Raw genomic sequence first — 15,802 nt, forward strand, 5'->3', positions numbered from 1 at the left:
ATGAAGGAGAGGGTGAGGAAAGTGATATAAATGGAGTGCAGAGGTCCATCCCCAAAAGGACGAACGAATTGCTGAATTTACTTAATCATACCAACAAAGTTGTCGCCCTCAGAATGAGTGAGAAAGACACGATTGCAGTTAACGTGCAAATAAGGTAAATCCAATTGAAGAGAAAGCAAAAAGATAAAAGCAAAAAACTGCGGATGCTGGAAATCCAAAACAAAAATAAAAATACCTGGAAAAACTCAGCAGGTCTGACAGCATCTGCGGAGAGGAACACAGTTAACTTTTCGAGTCCGTACGACTCTTCAACAGAACTAAGGAAAAATAAACAATTCTTCTATTTTTTTCTTTTCTATTTTTCCTTAGTTCTGTTGAAGAGTCATACAGACTGGAAACGTTAGCTGTGTTCCTCTCTGCAGATGCTGTCAGACCTGCTGAGTTTTTCCAGGTATTTTTATTTTTGTTTTGAAGAGAAAGCAAAGAGGGTTGAAGTTGAACTGTATGGAGTTGGAAATAAATCGCTTTGTTGGGTGCATCGCTTGCTCTGCTAGGAATTGGATAGAAAGTTGATCTTAATGTAGTAACATAAAACATTGCATCTTCTGACTTCCCATCAGCCAGACTGAGAAAAATCAACGACTATCCATCAATATTACAAGGGTCATGGAAAGGTTTCATCATCCTTATTCAAAGCTTTAAAAATATTGGAAATAGTTACAATTGACAGTTATGCTCAACAAAAAAATATACTTCGCAAGCCTATTTAAAAGGGTTTTAAATAGAGCTGTATATCATTTTAACAGCGATAAAGATCAAATTAGGTTATATTGAGTGATTGTCACTCCTTGGAACAAAATGACAAGTACGAAAGAAGTTGTTTTAATTCCACATTTTGAGTGTTGTTAAACCCCACCCCCCCCGCAATGATATTTTCAATAATTACACCAGCGAGCCACGACACATTCAGAGTACTGAGTCCAGTCGTTGGTCCTCCAGCCAGTAGAGGCGCTGCCCCGTCCCGCGCCCACCACTTTCCCCCGCCCCGCCCCGCCCGGGAACGTGCGTGACGTTAAGCGCTCGCACCCGGTGCGCGGCGGTAACGCGCCCTGTGCCCGCGCCTTCCTCACTATGTTATCGAATGTTAAAGATGGCGGATTTCCTACCGTCCCGCTCCCTCCTGGCCGCTTGTTTTCCGAGTTGCGTCCTCACCCAGCGAGAAGCCGAGCAGCTCCGCAAGAGCAAGCAGATCGACGAGCTCATCTCCCGGGATAAGACCTACGTGCGGCGGCTGGTGAAAATCCTGCTGCTCGGGGCCGGCGAGAGCGGCAAGAGCACTTTCCTCAAGCAGATGCGAATTATCCACGGCCAGGACTTCGACCAGAAGGCCAAGGAGGAGTTCAGGGGAACCATCTACAGCAACATCCTGAAGGGGATCCGAGTGCTGGTGGACGCCAGGGAAAAGCTCCGCATCCCCTGGGGGGACCCCGGCAACCAACAGAACGGCGAGGTCCTGATGAGTTTCGACACCAGGGCGTTGACCGGGGCAGCCGTAGGCCTCATGGAGACGCGGGTTTTCCTCAAGTACTTGCCGGCCATCCGATCGCTGTGGGCGGACAATGGCATCCAGAACGCGTACGACAGGCGCAGGGAGTTCCAGCTGGTGAGTAACTTCGGAGCCCGGGGGAAGGGGGTGGGGAGGGAGGGAAGGGGCGCGGGTTTTCGAAGGCCCCTGTGTGGCTCTGTGGAGGGGAACGAGAAGCCAGCGGCTTCCTGGAGGGTGTGTTCCGAGTCGTAGCTTTGGGCGGGTGGAGGACTTTACTGGTTAATTTCTGCAGTGTCAAGTAAACTTTGGAAACGAAGACGTTCTTCAAATAGGATTGATTTTTTTTTTTGTTTTTTTTCCGCCCTGGGGTTTCTCCCATTTAGAAATCCAGCTCCACCGCTCTCCCATCATCGTGAAACTTTTAAAATTCAAAAAAAAATTTTTTTTTCCCCTTCGACTGCAGTTAGTCTCAGTCCCTAACAGTTGGACGTGTAAGCTCGATTTAAATGCAAAACATGCACGTTTTATTGGTACATTATATCAAGGTTGAAGACCGAAATTATCCGGGAGTTTTTAAACGGCATTTTATATAAATCTTTCTGAGGACGACAGAGTAAATTTTGTATAAATTCTGCCGTGGAAAGGGTTCATGGTAGAATTAACTTATTTTCAGAAAGGACTTTTCAAGTTTTGCGACTAATATTCTGTTAAATTATAATCCAGTGTTTGTTATTTTGACTAAAATCAGGAATTTGTAAAGTTATAGCCATCCACTGAGGAAAGTGACAATATTTGTGTACTTGTAAAATTTATTTCGTCTCTTTGGAGGGCAAGTGTTTAATATATTAATGAAAATAGTAAGATTGTTTAAAATAAAGCTGAATTTTGCCTTTAATATCAGAGCCTGGCACACTTATTGTAACCAGCATATCACGAGCTTAAGTTTAGGACTTTGAGCTAGTCAGTTTGATTTTTTAAAATAATTTTAAGAAATATCCTTTAATTTGACCTGTTAAATTTGTAGGATTTAGTGTAAATTTAAAGTGCTGCAGCTTTATGCCCCTCTGTCGGACAATGCACATTTTTCCAACCTGTGAGCAAACTGACATGCAACATGTTTTGAAATTATGAGAAATCAATACTTGGCGCACATTTATATTACGTAGATTGGGTGGATGTGATGACTTCAAAGGGGTTTCTTTTGTGTAGGTAGATATAATTAGCAAATGTGGCGAGAGAGGAAGTGAAATCAAAAATTAGTTGAATCATTTAAAGTAGATGAGGACTGTAACTTCACTTTGAATGACCTGACTTGAATTACTATTTTTGCCTACAATCCTGCTACAAAATTAGTACATTAGAATTTGCAGAAAGTGACTTTCCAGTACACGTCACTGTAATTTCTGCAATTTTCTAATCTATAACCCCAAAACGCATCATCTGGGAGTGTGGGTGGGCTTGGTGAAGCACATTTCTGTGACCACTGACAAAACTGTCGCTTTATGATGGGTGCAATTCAATGAGGTGACATAGTATGCGTCTTTTTTTCCTGTTCTGAATTTACATGTGGTCAAAAGCTGATGGAAATCAACAAAGGTGAGTGAATTGGAGTCTCAGGCAGTGCAGTAATATGAATTCTAGCCCCCCCCCCCCTTCTGGTGGTGAGCCAATTGCACCCACTGTTTGAACTGGAGGTACATCCATTTGGAATAATTTTGTTGAATTTTACAGGCTGCATGACTTGGAACTGTGGTAAAACCAGTTCTTTTAACCCAAACCAAAGAGACTTTGATCTTAACGTAACTCTCTCCTTCTCCAGATAAAACTGAATTTAAACTGATCGTAAAATAATTGTAACTGGGTTCGTTTTTTTTATTGTGATCATATTGGTCAGATAATTGTTAATATAATTTAGTCCTCGTTTGCAGGTCGATCAGTTATAAAGTTCATTGTTCTTGAATATCCTTGCAATAAACTAAATATTTAACTTGACATAATTTGTTAGGATTTGAAAGAAAATTTGAAGAAATGAAGATCATTAAATGAAAACATTAGGTGAACCATTCATATATTGATTCATTGTATTTGGGTGCTAATGTCTGTATTTTACTAATCCTTTTGAGGGGAATGTGGAAACTTTTTTATTGCATTATCAAGTATTTCAGCTAAAGAGCTGTTGTTTATGGAGAAATGCACGACTCCAGACCCCTCCATCCTGGGTGAAGGAAGAAGCACGGCAAGAAGCAAGAAAAATCCTGGAAAGATGAAAGCAAAGTCTCTTTGAATTCTTTATGATTATTGGCTATGTTATTTAGGAAAATTACTAAAATATAGACTCAGTTAAATACTAGCACTTAGAACAAACTAGGAGTTTTAATGCAAGTGATAACTATTTTACTACTATCATGCACAGGTTGATAAAAAGGGATAGATTCTACAATTGATCTATATTTCAATGTTTGTGGATCTTTTCATATCTTGTTTTGGGTTCAACAAAATGTAGCAATCAATTTAAATCCTATTTAACATTTGAACTGTTATTTTTGCACAGCTCTGGAGTTCATAATACTTGTATTTAACGTTTACTTTGAACAAATGCAACGAATAAAAAGGACACAAAAATTATCTCCCTCTGGCTGGCTCAGGCCCTGGTCCACTCTTTTTGTGTGTGTCTGTGAGTGTGTCTCTGCCTGTGTGTGTCTCTGCCTGTGTGTGTCTCTGCCTGTGTGTGTCTCTGCCTGTGTGTGTCTCTGCCTGTGTGTGTTTCTGCCTCTGCCTGTGTGTGTGTGTGTGTGTGTGTGTGTGTGTGTGTGTGTGTGCGCGTCTCTGCCTCGGCCTGTGTGTGTGCGTCTCTGCCTGTGTGTGTGTGTGCGTGCGTCTCTGCCTCTGCCTGTGTGTGTGTGTGTGCGTCTCTGCCTCTGCCTGTGTGTGTGTGTGCGTCTCTGCCTCTGCCTGTGAGTGTGTGTGTGCGTCTCTGCCTCTGCCTGTGCGTGTGTGTGTGTGCGTCTCTGCCTCTGCCTGTGTGTGTGTGTGTGCGTCTCTGCCTCTGCCTGTGTGTGTGTGTGTGCGTCTCTGCCTCTGCCTGTGTGTGTGTGTGTGCGTCTCTGCCTCTGCCTGTGTGTGTGTGTGTGTGCGTCTCTGCCTCTGCCTGTGTGTGTGTGTGTGCGTCTCTGCCTCTGCCTGTGTGTGTCTCTGCCTCTGCCTGTGTGTGTCTCTGCCTCTGCCTGTGTGTGTCTCTGCCTCTGCCTGTGTGTGTCTCTGCCTCTGCCTGTGTGTGTCTCTGCCTCTGCCTGTGTGTGTGTCTGCCTCTGCCTTTGTGTGTGTGTGTCTGCCTCTGCCTCTGTGTGTGTGTCTGCCTCTGCCTCTGTGTGTGTGTGTGTCTGCCTCTGCCTCTGTGTGTGTCTGCCTTTGCCTCTGTGTGTGTGTGTCTGCCTCTGCCTCTGTGTGTGTGTGTCTGCCTCTGCCTCTGTGTGTGTGTGTCTGCCTCTGCCTCTGTGTGTGTGTGTCTGCCTCTGCCTCTGTGTGTGTGTGTCTGCCTGTGTGTGTGTGTGTGTGTCTCTGCCTCTGCCTGTGTGTGTGTGTGTGTCTCTGCCTCTGCCTGTGTGTCTCTGCCTCTGCCTGTGTGTCTCTGCCTCTGCCTGTGTGTCTCTGCCTCTGCCTTTGTGTCTCTGCCTCTGCCTGTGTGTGTCTCTGCCTCTGCCTGTGTGTGTCTCTGCCTCTGCCTGTGTGTGTCTCTGCCTCTGCCTGTGTGTGTCTCTGCCTCTGCCTGTGTGTGTGTCTGCCTCTGCCTTTGTGTGTGTGTGTCTGCCTCTGCCTTTGTGTGTGTGTGTCTGCCTCTGTCTCTGTGTGTGTGTGTCTGCCTCTGTCTCTGTGTGTGTGTGTCTGCCTCTGTCTCTGTGTGTGTGTGTCTGCCTCTGCCTCTGTGTGTGTGTGTGTCTGCCTCTGCCTCTGTGTGTGTGTGTGTGTCTGCCTCTGCCTCTGCCTCTGTGTGTGTGTGTCTGCCTCTGCCTCTGTGTGTGTGTGTGTCTCTGCCTCTGCCTGTGTGTGTGTCTCTGCCTCTGCCTGTGTGTGTGTCTCTGCCTCTGCCTGTGTGTGTGTGTCTGCCTCTGCCTGTGTGTGTGTGTGTGTCTGCCTCTGCCTGTGTGTGTGTGTGTCTGCCTCTGCCTGTGTGTGTGTGTGTCTGCCTCTGCCTGTGTGTGTGTGTGTCTGCCTCTGCCTGTGTGTGTGTCTCTGCCTCTGCCTGTGTGTGTGTGTGTCTGCCTCTGCCTGTGTGTGTGTGTCTGCCTCTGCCTGTGTGTGTGTGTGTGTCTGCCTGTGTGTGTGTGTCTGCCTCTGCCTGTGTGTGTGTGTCTGCCTCTGCCTGTGTGTGTGTGTCTGCCTCTGCCTGTGTGTGTGTGTCTGCCTCTGCCTGTGTGTGTGTGTCTGCCTCTGCCTGTGTGTGTGTGTCTGCCTCTGCCTGTGTGTGTGTGTCTGCCTCTGCCTGTGTGTGTGTGTGTCTGCCTCTGCCTGTGTGTGTGTGTGTCTGCCTCTGCCTGTGTGTGTGTGTGTCTGCCTCTGCCTGTGTGTGTGTGTGTCTGCCTCTGCCTGTGTGTGTGTGTGTCTGCCTCTGCCTGTGTGTGTGTGTGTGTCTGCCTCTGCCTGTGTGTGTGTGTGTCTGCCTCTGCCTGTGTGTGTGTGTGTCTGCCTCTGCCTGTGTGTGTGTGTGTCTGCCTCTGCCTGTGTGTGTGTGTGTGTCTGCCTCTGCCTGTGTGTGTGTGTGTGTCTGCCTCTGCCTGTGTGTGTGTGTGTGTCTGCCTCTGCCTGTGTGTGTGTGTGTGTGTCTGCCTCTGCCTGTGTGTGTGTGTGTGTCTGCCTCTGCCTGTGTGTGTGTGTGTGTGTGTGTGTGTGTCTGCCTCTGCCTGTGTGTGTGTGTGTGTCTGCCTCTGCCTGTGTGTGTGTGTGTGTCTGCCTCTGCCTGTGTGTGTGTGTGTGTCTGCCTCTGCCTGTGTGTGTGTGTGTGTCTGCCTCTGCCTGTGTGTGTGTGTCTGCCTCTGCCTGTGTGTGTGTCTCTGCCTGTGTGTGTGTGTGTCTCTGCCTGTGTGTGTGTGTGTCTCTGCCTGTGTGTGTGCGTGTATCTGCCTGTGTGTGTGTGCGTGTATCTGCCTGTGTGTGTGTGCGTGTCTCTGCCTGTGTGTGTGTGCGTGTCTCTGCCTGTGTGTGTGTGCGTGTCTCTGCCTGTGTGTGTGTGCGTGTCTCTGCCTGTGTGTGTGTGCGTGTCTCTGCCTGTGTGTGTGTGCGTGTCTCTGCCTGTGTGTGTGTGCGTGTCTCTGCCTGTGTGTGTGTGCGTGTCTCTGCCTGTGTGTGTGCGCGCGTCTCTGCCTGTGTGTGTGTGCGCGTCTCTGCCTGTGTGTGTGTGCGCGTCACTGCCTGTGTGTGTGTGCGCGTCTCTGCCTGTGTGTGTGTGTGCGCGAGTCTCTGCCTCTGCCTGTGTGTGTGTGCGTGCGTGCGTCTCTGCCTCTGCCTGTGCGTGCGTGCGTCTCTGCCTCTGCCTGTGTGTGTGTGCGTCTCTGCCTCTGCCTGTGTGTGTGTGCGTCTCTGCCTCTGCCTGTGTGTGCGTGCGTCTCTGCCTCTGCCTGTGTGTGCGTGCGTCTCTGCCTCTGCCTGTGTGTGCGTGCGTCTCTGCCTCTGCCTGTGTGTGCGTGCGTCTCTGCCTCTGCCTGTGTGTGCGTGCGTCACTGCCTCTGCCTGTGTGTGCGTGCGTCTCTGCCTCTGCCTGTGTGTGCGTGCGTCTCTGCCTCTGCCTGTGTGTGCGTGCGTCTCTGCCTCTGCCTGTGTGTGCGTGCGTCTCTGCCTCTGCCTGTGTGTGCGTGCGTCTCTGCCTCTGCCTGTGTGTGCGTGCGTCTCTGCCTCTGCCTGTGTGTGCGTGCGTCTCTGCCTCTGCCTGTGTGTGCGTGCGTCTCTGCCTCTGCCTGTGTGTGCGTGCGTCTCTGCCTCTGCCTGTGTGTGTGTGCGTCTCTGCCTCTGCCTGTGTGTGTGTGCGTCTCTGCCTCTGCCTGTGTGTGTGCGCGTCTCTGCCTCTGCCTGTGTGTGTGCGCGTCTCTGCCTCTGCCTGTGTGTGTGCGCGTCTCTGCCTCTGCCTGTGTGTGTGCGCGTCTCTGCCTCTGCCTGTGTGTGTGCGCGTCTCTGCCTCTGCCTGTGTGTGTGCGCGTCTCTGCCTCTGCCTGTGTGTGTGCGCGTCTCTGCCTCTGCCTGTGTGTGTGTGCGTCTCTGCCTCTGCCTGTGTGTGTGTGCGTCTCTGTCTCTGCCTGTGTGCGTCTCTGCCTGTGCGTGTGTGCGTCTCTGCCTCTGCCTGTGTGTGTGTGCGTCTCTGCCTCTGCCTGTGTGTGCGTGCGTCTCTGCCTCTGCCTGTGTGTGCGTGCGTCTCTGCCTCTGCCTGTGTGTGTGTGCGTCTCTGCCTGTGTGTGTGTGCGTCTCTGCCTGTGTGTGTGTTCGTCTCTGCCTCTGCCTGTGTGTGTGTGCGTCTCTGCCTCTGCCTGTGTGTGTGTGCGTCTCTGTCTCTGCCTGTGTACGTCTCTGCCTGTGTGTGTGTCCGCCTCTGCCTGTGTGAGTGTCCGCCTCTGCCTGTGTGAGTGTCCGCCTCTGCCTGTGTGAGTGTCCGCCTCTGCCTGTGTGAGTGTCCGCCTCTGCCTGTGTGAGTGTCCGCCTCTGCCTGTGTGAGTGTCCGCCTCTGCCTGTGTGAGTGTCCGCCTCTGCCTGTGTGAGTGTCCGCCTCTGCCTGTGTGAGTGTCCGCCTCTGCCTGTGTGAGTGTCCGCCTCTGCCTGTGTGAGTGTCCGCCTCTGCCTGTGTGAGTGTCCGCCTCTGCCTGTGTGAGTGTCCGCCTCTGCCTGTGTGAGTGTCCGCCTCTGCCTGTGTGAGTGTCCGCCTCTGCCTGTGTGAGTGTCCGCCTCTGCCTGTGTGAGTGTCCGCCTCTGCCTGTGTGAGTGTCCGCCTCTGCCTGTGTGAGTGTCCGCCTCTGCCTGTGTGAGTGTCCGCCTCTGCCTGTGTGAGTGTCCGCCTCTGCCTGTGTGAGTGTCCGCCTCTGCCTGTGTGAGTGTCCGCCTCTGCCTGTGTGAGTGTCCGCCTCTGCCTGTGTGAGTGTCCGCCTCTGCCTGTGTGAGTGTCCGCCTCTGCCTGTGTGAGTGTCCGCCTCTGCCTGTGTGAGTGTCCGCCTCTGCCTGTGTGAGTGTCCGCCTCTGCCTGTGTGAGTGTCCGCCTCTGCCTGTGTGAGTGTCCGCCTCTGCCTGTGTGAGTGTCCGCCTCTGCCTGTGTGAGTGTCCGCCTCTGCCTGTGTGAGTGTCCGCCTCTGCCTGTGTGAGTGTCCGCCTCTGCCTGTGTGAGTGTCCGCCTCTGCCTGTGTGAGTGTCCGCCTCTGCCTGTGTGAGTGTCCGCCTCTGCCTGTGTGAGTGTCCGCCTCTGCCTGTGTGAGTGTCCGCCTCTGCCTGTGTGAGTGTCCGCCTCTGCCTGGGTGAGTGTCCGCCTCTGCCTGGGTGAGTGTCCGCCTCTGCCTGGGTGAGTGTCCGCCTCTGCCTGGGTGAGTGTCCGCCTCTGCCTGGGTGAGTGTCCGCCTCTGCCTGGGTGAGTGTCCGCCTCTGCCTGGGTGAGTGTCCGCCTCTGCCTGGGTGAGTGTCCGCCTCTGCCTGGGTGAGTGTCCGCCTCTGCCTGGGTGAGTGTCCGCCTCTGCCTGGGTGAGTGTCCGCCTCTGCCTGGGTGAGTGTCCGCCTCTGCCTGGGTGAGTGTCCGCCTCTGCCTGGGTGAGTGTCCGCCTCTGCCTGGGTGAGTGTCCGCCTCTGCCTGGGTGAGTGTCCGCCTCTGCCTGGGTGAGTGTCCGCCTCTGCCTGGGTGAGTGTCCGCCTCTGCCTGGGTGAGTGTCCGCCTCTGCCTGGGTGAGTGTCCGCCTCTGCCTGGGTGAGTGTCCGCCTCTGCCTGGGTGAGTGTCCGCCTCTGCCTGGGTGAGTGTCCGCCTCTGCCTGGGTGAGTGTCCGCCTCTGCCTGGGTGAGTGTCCGCCTCTGCCTGGGTGAGTGTCCGCCTCTGCCTGGGTGAGTGTCCGCCTCTGCCTGGGTGAGTGTCCGCCTCTGCCTGGGTGAGTGTCCGCCTCTGCCTGGGTGAGTGTCCGCCTCTGCCTGGGTGAGTGTCCGCCTCTGCCTGGGTGAGTGTCCGCCTCTGCCTGGGTGAGTGTCCGCCTCTGCCTGGGTGAGTGTCCGCCTCTGCCTGGGTGAGTGTCCGCCTCTGCCTGGGTGAGTGTCCGCCTCTGCCTGGGTGAGTGTCCGCCTCTGCCTGGGTGAGTGTCCGCCTCTGCCTGGGTGAGTGTCCGCCTCTGCCTGGGTGAGTGTCCGCCTCTGCCTGGGTGAGTGTCCGCCTCTGCCTGGGTGAGTGTCCGCCTCTGCCTGGGTGAGTGTCCGCCTCTGCCTGGGTGAGTGTCCGCCTCTGCCTGGGTGAGTGTCCGCCTCTGCCTGGGTGAGTGTCCGCCTCTGCCTGGGTGAGTGTCCGCCTCTGCCTGGGTGAGTGTCCGCCTCTGCCTGGGTGAGTGTCCGCCTCTGCCTGGGTGAGTGTCCGCCTCTGCCTGGGTGAGTGTCCGCCTCTGCCTGGGTGAGTGTCCGCCTCTGCCTGGGTGAGTGTCCGCCTCTGCCTGGGTGAGTGTCCGCCTCTGCCTGGGTGAGTGTCCGCCTCTGCCTGGGTGAGTGTCCGCCTCTGCCTGGGTGAGTGTCCGCCTCTGCCTGGGTGAGTGTCCGCCTCTGCCTGGGTGAGTGTCCGCCTCTGCCTGGGTGAGTGTCCGCCTCTGCCTGGGTGAGTGTCCGCCTCTGCCTGGGTGAGTGTCCGCCTCTGCCTGGGTGAGTGTCCGCCTCTGCCTGGGTGAGTGTCCGCCTCTGCCTGGGTGAGTGTCCGCCTCTGCCTGGGTGAGTGTCCGCCTCTGCCTGGGTGAGTGTCCGCCTCTGCCTGGGTGAGTGTCCGCCTCTGCCTGGGTGAGTGTCCGCCTCTGCCTGGGTGAGTGTCCGCCTCTGCCTGGGTGAGTGTCCGCCTCTGCCTGGGTGAGTGTCCGCCTCTGCCTGTGTGAGTGTCCGCCTCTGCCTGTGTGAGTGTCCGCCTCTGCCTGGGTGAGTGTCCGCCTCTGCCTGGGTGAGTGTCCGCCTCTGCCTGGGTGAGTGTCCGCCTCTGCCTGGGTGAGTGTCCGCCTCTGCCTGGGTGAGTGTCCGCCTCTGCCTGGGTGAGTGTCCGCCTCTGCCTGTGTGAGTGTCCGCCTCTGCCTGTGTGAGTGTCCGCCTCTGCCTGTGTGAGTGTCCGCCTCTGCCTGTGTGAGTGTCCGCCTCTGCCTGTGTGAGTGTCCGCCTCTGCCTGGGTGAGTGTCCGCCTCTGCCTGGGTGAGTGTCCGCCTCTGCCTGGGTGAGTGTCCGCCTCTGCCTGGGTGAGTGTCCGCCTCTGCCTGGGTGAGTGTCCGCCTCTGCCTGGGTGAGTGTCCGCCTCTGCCTGGGTGAGTGTCCGCCTCTGCCTGGGTGAGTGTCCGCCTCTGCCTGGGTGAGTGTCCGCCTCTGCCTGGGTGAGTGTCCGCCTCTGCCTGGGTGAGTGTCCGCCTCTGCCTGGGTGAGTGTCCGCCTCTGCCTGGGTGAGTGTCCGCCTCTGCCTGGGTGAGTGTCCGCCTCTGCCTGTGTGTGCGTGTCTCTCTCTCTCTCTCTGCCTGTGTGTGCGTTTCTCTCTCTCTCTCTCTGCCTGTGTGTGCGTTTCTCTCTCTCTCTCTCTGCCTGTGTGTGTTTCTCTCTCTCTCTCTCTGCCTGTGTGTGTTTCTCTCTCTCTCTCTCTGCCTGTGTGTGTCTCTCTCTCTCTCTGCCTGTGTGTGTCTCTCTCTCTCTCTGCCTGTGTGTGTCTCTCTCTCTCTCTGCCTGTGTGTGTCTCTCTCTCTCTCTGCCTGTGTGTGTCTCTCTCTCTCTCTGCCTGTGTGTGTCTCTCTCTCTCTCTGCCTGTGTGTGTCTCTCTCTCTCTCTGCCTGTGTGTGTCTCTCTCTCTCTCTGCCTGTGTGTGTCTCTCTCTCTCCCTCTCCCTCTGCCTGTGTGTGTGTGTGTGTTTGTCTCTCTCTCTGCCTGTGTGTGTGTGTGTCTCTGCCTGTGTCTGTGTGTCTCTCTCCTTCTGCCTGTGTGTGTGTCTCTCTCTGCCTGTGTGTGTCTCTCTGCCTGTGTGTGTGTGTGTCTCTCTGCCTGTGTGTGTGTGTGTCTCTCTGCCTGTGTGTGTGTGTGTCTCTCTGCCTGTGTGTGTGTGTGTCTCTCTGCCTGTGTGTGTGTGTGTCTCTCTGCCTGTGTGTGTGTGTCTCTCTGCCTGTGTGTGTGTGTCTCTCTGTGCCTGTGTGTGTGTGTCTCTCTCTGCCTGTGTGTGTGTGTCTCTCTCTGCCTGTGTGTGTGTGTGTGTCTCTCTCTGCCTGTGTGTGTGTGTCTCTCTCTGCCTGTGTGTGTGTGTCTCTCTCTGCCTGTGTGTGTGTGTCTCTCTCTGCCTGTGTGTGTGTGTCTCTCTCTGCCTGTGTGTGTGTGTCTCTCTCTGCCTGTGTGTGTTTCTCTCTCTGCCTGTGTGTGTGTGTTTCTCTCTCTGCCTGTGTGTGTGTGTGTCTCTCTCTGCCTGTGTGTGTGTGTGTCTCTCTCTGCCTGTGTGTGTGTGTGTGTGTCTCTCTCTCTCTGCCTGTGTGTGTGTGTGTGTCTCTGCCTGTGTGTGTGTGTCTCTCTGCCTGTGTGTGTGTGTCTCTCTGCCTGTGTGTGTGTGTCTCTCTGCCTGTGTGTGTGTGTGTCTCTCTGCCTGTGTGTGTGTGTCTCTCTCTGCCTGTGTGTGTGTGTGTCTCTCTCTGCCTGTGTGTGTGTGTCTCTCTCTGCCTGTGTGTGTGTGTGTCTCTCTGCCTGTGTGTGTGTGTGTCTCTCTGCCTGTGTGTGTGTGTGTCTCTCTGCCTGTGTGTGTGTGTGTGTGTGTCTCTCTCTCTCTCTGCCTGTGTGTGTGTGTGTCTCTCTCTCTCTCTGCCTGTGTGTGTGTGTCTCTCTCTCTCTCTGCCTGTGTGTGTGTGTCTCTCTCTCTCTCTGCCTGTGTGTGTGTCTCTCTCTCTCTCTGCCTGTGTGTGTGTGTGTCTCTCTCTCTGCCTGTGTGTGTGTCTCTCCCTGCGTGTGTGTCTCTCTCCCTGCCTGCGTGTGTGTGTGTGTGTGTGTGTGAGAGACTCTCTCTCTGCCTGTCTGTGTGTGTGTGTGTATCTCTCTCTCTGCCTGTGTGTGTGTGTGTATCTCTCTCTCTGCCTGTGTGTGTTTGTGTCTCTCTCTCTGCCTGTGTGTGTGTGTGTGTGTGTGTGTGTGTGTGTGTGTCTCTCTCTGCCTGTGTGTGTGTGTGTGTCTCCCTCTGCCTGCCTGCCTCACCACCTGTGCGTGTGCGCCCCCGCCCCCCCCCCAACCAGTGCGTGGCCCTTCTCTCTTCCTCCCCGCCCTCTGTGTGCCCCTCCCCTCTTCTCACTCCTCTCTCCCCTTTGCGCCCCCCCCCCCACCCCCCCCCCACCCCACCACCACCCTTTTGTGCGTGCCCCTCCGCTTTCTGCCCAGTTTGCATATGGAACAGATAAGAGTTACTATAATGTTGAGATGAACATCTGATAATTATCTTCCTTTGTTGCGGGTAACTCTTTGGCATGCAGACTGGTTCACCCATTACCCCTGTGCTTGCTGAGCTACATTGGCTTTCGGTCCATCAGTGACAAATTTAAAATTATTACCTTTGTGTTTAAATCCTCAATGATGTTGCCGCCCCCCGCCCCCCACATCCCTGTAACCTTCAGACCTCCAAAGTTTCAAGATCCCTGTGTTCCTCCTGTTCTATCCTGATACGTATCTCCAATTTCCTTTGCCTCTCCATTATCAGGCATGCCTTCCATTGTCTAGGCCTTAATCTCTGGAATTACCTCGCCTACTCACCTCTCTCTCCTCTTATGCATTAAAACCTGCTTCTCTGACCAAGCTTTTAGTCACTGATGCAATATCGCTGCGTGTAGCTCAGTAATAAATATTCGCTGGTTGCTTCATTGAAGTGCCTTGGGGTATCTTACTATGATAATGGCGCTATCTAAATGCAAGACTTCAGCTGGTGTAAATGTATCATGTTATTTCTTGGGTCGTGACAATTACTGAATTTCACCTCAGATTTTATCAAAGTTGCCTGTCAAGTTTTAGGTTTCTCATTTATTTCTTGAATTCATGCATATTTAATAGAATTAAAAGTGTCACTTTGGCAAGAATGAACATTTCTTAATTTTATGAAATAACTTTGAAGGATCAGATTTGCAAAGTATATTGCATGATTCAGATCAGTGGTTCTACTGTCTGCATGTGGTTCCACATACTGCATTTGGTTAGATTACTTCTAATCGTTGCAGCTTCTGTTTCCTTAATACATGCAGATTCCGTTCATAATTCAATATGCTCCAATCATCAGACTTCTAAATCTTTCCATTTGCAGTTGTACTTCAATTTTGCTGGTTTATCCTTTCTATCATCAGGGAGAGAGATGACCTTACAGGAAGAAAATGTCAACCTATCTGTACTTGAGCCCTGATTCTTACTTTATCTCCATGGTCACTGAAACCATTTGCTGTGCTTTTAGGAATATAGGAACAAGAGTGGGCCATTCAGGCCATTGAATCGGCTATCCATTCAATACGATCATGGTTGATCATCTACTTAACTGCCTTTTTACACACACTATCCCCATATCCCTTTATGTCATTGGTATTTAGAAATCTATCAATCTCTACTTTAAACATCCTTGTTGGCTGAGCTTCCACAGCCCCCTGTGGTAAAGAATTCCAAAGATCCACAACCCTCTGCCCTCTGAGTAAAAATAAATTCCTTGCCTCGGTCCTAAGTGGCATCTCATTATTATGAAATTGTGTCCCTTGTTTCTAGGCTCCCCAATCGGGGCAAACATCTTATCTGCATCTATCCTGTCTATCCCTTCAAGTATTTTGTAGGTTTTAATGAGATTACTTCTCACTCTTTGAAAGTCTAGGCCCAATTCCTCAAAATCTCTCCATAGGAAGAGAGTTTTTATTTTAATTAAATATGCAAATTTTAAAAAAAGGGATAGAAATAATGCAATTTACCACTGTAGCTTTTCTCGGTACTTCATTGCATCAAGTACATTGGAAAATTTACTGCTGCCACTGGAATTTTGGGTTTCAACTTGGCTTAGCTGCCAGTTCAAACAAACGTTAAATTCAAAATCTGTCCATGTTTGAATGATGTGCTTCACATTTGAAAACCTAATTGCTAAAATGTTAAACTTCAGTTTTGAAGCTGCCTGCCTAATGTCATCATCAGCCATGAGACTTTAGGTACCAGTTTCTGATGTCTGAATCTGGGTTCTAGAATCTTGAAAGTTCGCTGTGCTGGACTTTTCAGACTTAGCCAAATGCAAATGTTGGACTCGAACTTACTATTCAATTCAAAAGTGGATAGAAACCCAAATCATTGGCGCCTGAATATCTAGATGCATGGACAAAAAAAAAAATCTGGATTCTGGAATTTGAAATTTGTGTCATAATTGCACCAAAATACCAATCAAAGGTTGTTGACTCTGGAAATTTCACAACTGTTTGCAATAGGTGTTTCAAGCTTTGAGATTGGAAATTAAACTTGATTACAGGATTTCATGAATTGAATCCTTTTGCTCAGCTGCAATTTGCTGCTTTCCAATTCATAAAGTGCTTAATCCAGACTATTCTTCTTAGTGTAATATGGCAGAAAATCTTAGATTATGTTGGTGACCATCACTAACTTACTGAAAATTCCATGTACAATATGTTTTTCATTAGATTGGGATTTAAGAAGTTTCTTTCAGATTAAGGGAGTGTTTCTCTATTTTAAAATAAAACTTTTTTCGACATCTTGGAATGGCGGGTGCTAGAATTCCATGGAACTTTTGGAGTAGGAAGGCACTATTTTAATGATACCTAAGGAGAAAGAATAGGCTTCTAAAATTTAACGAACAAGTTCCCAAAAATGCTACATCTTTGAAATAAGAGATGCTTTTGCTGTAGTTCACTTGGTTAAATGTGCGACTTGATGAAGTCTTAAGAAGTTCAGACTAGGGAAGCCCTAGCTTCTGCCCTTTGCTATATTCTTTGCTGATTTCAGTCCGGGCAACAATTGAGCCACTATGCTTGCCTCCTCAATCTAGGATGGGCGTGCAGATAATAGGGAATTAATTTATGGTAAATTATGGTACCAGTTGATTT

At 51.7% G+C, this 15,802-nt stretch overlaps 1 protein-coding gene across 1 annotated transcript in view; it reads left to right on the forward strand.

Moving 5' to 3' along the window:
- The first annotated feature begins 1,139 nt into the window (after positions 1-1,139).
- The window catches only part of gna13a (guanine nucleotide binding protein (G protein), alpha 13a), a 66,176-nt gene continuing 51,513 nt past the window's right edge, over positions 1,140-15,802 (forward strand). Inside the window, exon 1 of the mRNA XM_041216718.1 lies at positions 1,140-1,663. Within this exon, the coding sequence (XP_041072652.1) occupies positions 1,142-1,663 (522 nt within the window). The 5' untranslated portion in view covers positions 1,140-1,141. The remainder of the gene's footprint in view (positions 1,664-15,802) is intronic.

The sequence above is a fragment of the Carcharodon carcharias genome, chromosome 22 (genome assembly GCF_017639515.1).
Source record: "Carcharodon carcharias isolate sCarCar2 chromosome 22, sCarCar2.pri, whole genome shotgun sequence".
Classification (NCBI taxonomy): domain Eukaryota; kingdom Metazoa; phylum Chordata; class Chondrichthyes; order Lamniformes; family Lamnidae; genus Carcharodon; species Carcharodon carcharias.